Raw genomic sequence first — 3,857 nt, 5'->3', positions numbered from 1 at the left:
AAACAAGCCTCGATGCATCTCAATTTTTTTAGCAACTGCATGGACACAAGTCTTGGGCAAATTAAAATCATTGCTCATTGCTTAAATTTAAGATTCTGTAGAAATCATATTATTATTTTTTCAGGTACAATCTAGAACAGGGGTGCTCAATCCTGTTCCTGAAGATCTACCTGCCTGAAGATTTCAGATCCAAACCCCGATTCAACACCTGTCTGTAATTATCAAGTGCTCCTGAAGATCTCAATTAGCTGGTTTATTTGTGTTTGATCAGGGTTGGAGCTTAACTTTGCAGGGCGGTAGATCTTCAGGAACAGGATTGGGCACCCCTGATCTAGAATGTTTTCAGAATGAAACAGAATTGTCCCGCCACCTCTACTAGTAATATAGAACATTTTACTGTAACATAACAGCCTTGTTTACCTTTAGGTTAGAGGTAGAAGCCGTAATGGAGCTCAGAGTCAACACAGATGCAGTGAAAGACACAACTCCAACATTGCCCTCATCCCAAGGACCTCTGCAAGTGGAGGATGGTGAAGAGGATGGACAGGGGATGATGGCAGGAGCATCAGGAGGCGACACTGAAGAGTTTGGACCAGTGAGTCGTCAGGAGAGCCTAGAGCAGCCCAGCCTGTACCGTGACATCTGGAGCCTGAGAGCGTCGCTGGAGCAGTACACATCCTCCGACCTGAGCAGCAACGACAGGGACTCTACTCGCAGCGATGCCGACAGCGTTTGCTCAGCGGGAGCATCGAGAGTGGGCATTCCCAGCTACCAGTCGCAAGACATTGATGATGATCTAGAAGGGGACAGCGAGCTTCCATATGACGACATGGTCAGGGAAGCCGGGCAGAGGAGAAATGGACTGGACAGCGTAGACTCTGAGAGAGGCAGCGACGGAGAGACAAACAACCGGAAGCTTCTGCAGATGGACAGTGGATACGCCTCAATCGAGGCTCCTTGCAAGGCTCCGGAGGAATTCAGATTGTTCGGGAGTAGCTCTGGAAAGACCGCATCAGAACGTCGCCGCTTTTTCACCAATTCTGGACGCAAAGGCACGGTTTGTGAGAGTTTTGAAGCACGGTTGTTCAAGGAGGAGCTGGAAGACGAGGCATCGGAGAGCAGCGTAAGTTTGGAGGCAGACACTCCTGCATCGGTTTCCCACCAAGAACCCGTGACCAAACCCAGGCCACACTTCCGCCGCAGAGACTACAGCATCGATGAGAAGACGGAGGCGCTGTTTAATGAATTCCTACGCCATGACCCCCAGTTTGACCAGCAGGGCTCGCCCTCCTTGCGTCACCGGCACCGCTCCCGAATCCATCTCAGGAAGCAGTGGCAGCGCAGCAAGCAGTACAGCGACCCCGGTGCCGCTCGATACTCACCATCTCTGGAGCGACAGCGCTGCTACCCGCTACGCCGAGGCGACAGCGCCAACTACCCCTTAGACACGCGCTACCACAGTACCTTGCCTCGCATCGCTAGCGCCGCGGACGAGGAGGCCAGCGAGGGAGCAGCGAGTACGGAATCGCCCGAGCCAGAAAAATCCGGCCCAGAGCTGGAGGGTGCTGGTCCGCCCTCAGAAACAGGCAGTTCTGGTCCAGACCTGGAGGAAAACGCAAACAACAGCAGCAACAACACAAGCCGACATTTCTTTTCATCCCAAATGCAGGACAACAGTGCCAGGCATTCTGGGAGACTGGAGGTCTTGGGAACAAATGCTCATCCCGCAGATTCACAAAAACATTCACAGATGGACCGTGGTGGACCAATGACTACATTTAGTTCTCATTTGCATTCACATACACACACAGTCATGCCGGATCCCACTGATCCGGATCAGAACTCGGACTACACGCTTCACACTCTCTCTGACATCAGTCCGTCAGACAAACTGGCATCCACACTGGACGATCGGCTCTACTCTAACCTGAGGATTCAAAGAGGGAGTCAAGAGTGTGTCGTGACTGTAAGCCACACCTCACCAGATCTAGAAGAATAAAGGGCCGTTCGCACTAAGAACAATAACTATGACCATGAAGTTGCATTAATCGCTCTGACTCTAAGAGAACTGTGAAGTCCACACCACAGCTATAACGATAATGATACAGATGAACGATATAGTTGGAATCATGTTCATAACGCAATCTGACTTTAACTTGAGCATTTAAAGTCCACAAGTGGCATAAACAGAACGTTATTGTCTGTTGGTGTGGACACTAATATAGTTAACGTTATAGTTATTGTACAGAAAAGTTTGGATCGTGTTTGAAACGGTATAGTGCCACCTATTGGTCAAGTCTGTTTTTTGGATGTCAGCAACTCCTTTTTCCATCGACAGGGTGCTGGGGCCGGGCATCTAATGTCCTCATCATGTAAAGAACAAGAACTCGATCTGACACAAATCTAGATCACGGCCATTATAATGAACAAACACCCCGCTTCCATGTACGTCACATTGCACTGCAGCACTAGACACGTTCTATTTGCAATCCAAAATGGAGAATGCATTACTATGAATTTGAAAGACTTGGCCGTGATTATTTGTGGGCAGCTTGTGCTCGTCATTCAGTTTTCAGTGAGTTCTGTAGATCCCGCAGCTCGGCACCAGCACCGTTCCCGTGGAAGAAGAACAGCAAACATCACGTTTAGAGAAATGACGGTCATGCTACTTCAGTAGAACATGAAACAGAATGAATCCCAAGCATGCTGTCTAATGGGAACATTAGCAATAAACACACACACATAAAGGATGAGGTGTGTTCTTGGCATATGGAGTCAAGTATAAGCCCTGGTACACTAACCATCGGCAAACAGTCATTATTTTAGCGAATCTGTTTGGTGACAGAACTCACACACTTCACCAGAGTACATGTAAGAGTTTAAACAGTGTGAACACATCCATCCAAGATGAAATGATAGAAACCCTCATATAACTTCATCTCATCTAGACGGATCTGCAGTCAAACTAACTTTCACTGTGAAACAAACTGCAGCCGTTTGGTGCTTTGAGTCGCATTTCAGCCAAGACTCGATTAGAATCAGCACTGAACATCTGTAAATAAACAGATCTAGAACACTTTCTGTGATGTGCTTCAGGCAGTGAAGGCTGACCTTCATCAGAATTTACTGCGGTTAATAGAGATCTTATATATCCCATAATGCACTGTTCCTCATCTCATCATCAAACTATAGCAATTCAGCCTTGTACAAGGGTCTCAGTTATTTCAGAACATCATGAGTACTTGTTATTAAATCACTGATGGTAAGAAGATCAGTGCTCAGTATCTCAGTTTTCATATCATACAACTACTAGGATCATAAATGTGTCTTGAATCATTTATTCCAATCCAGATCATGCTCAGCATTGGAGAACGCGGGGTAGGTGTAGGTGATTGTATATACATGTACATCTAGATCACTCTGAACTGTCATTTTTAAATTATAATTCCTTTGCAATAAAGGTACGTTTGTTGGGTTTATGCAAAAATCACATTTATTGGGGAAAAAAACTGAAAACAATCAGGCTGACTGATTTAAATGAGACGACGTATACAAAAATGAAATGATTGCTTTTACACAATAATCACTCAAAAAATTTAGAAAAATCTTGTTTGGAAACAAAAAGGCTCACGGTGAAGTATTACTTTAACCTCCAAAAAACAAACTGATAGAAGCATGTTGGGTAGTTTACAACTACATTAGTTATATAGTCTAGTGAGCTAGAATTAGAATGTTGTGTTAATGGCTCGATGCCGTTCTTGAACACGGATATGTTTTTTTTAGTTATATTTATGGTCTTTTTATGCCTTTACTGTGAGAGGACAGTAGAGAGCTGACAGGAAAGCACTGGGAGGAGA

At 45.6% G+C, this 3,857-nt stretch overlaps 1 protein-coding gene across 1 annotated transcript in view; it reads left to right on the top strand.

The window, feature by feature from the left end:
• LOC107573958 (protein Dos) overlaps positions 1-3,838 on the top strand; it is a 21,477-nt gene extending 17,639 nt beyond the window's left edge. Inside the window, exon 10 of the mRNA XM_016260422.1 lies at positions 427-3,838. Within this exon, the coding sequence (XP_016115908.1) occupies positions 427-1,999 (1,573 nt within the window). The 3' untranslated portion in view covers positions 2,000-3,838. The remainder of the gene's footprint in view (positions 1-426) is intronic.
• Positions 3,839-3,857: the final 19 nt, after the last annotated feature.

The sequence above is a fragment of the Sinocyclocheilus grahami genome, unplaced genomic scaffold (genome assembly GCF_001515645.1).
Source record: "Sinocyclocheilus grahami isolate Dianchi unplaced genomic scaffold, SAMN03320097.WGS_v1.1 scaffold2077.1, whole genome shotgun sequence".
NCBI lineage: Eukaryota > Metazoa > Chordata > Actinopteri > Cypriniformes > Cyprinidae > Sinocyclocheilus > Sinocyclocheilus grahami.
Note: the sequence above shows the minus strand (reverse complement) of the source record. Positions and strands in the feature narration are given on the sequence as shown.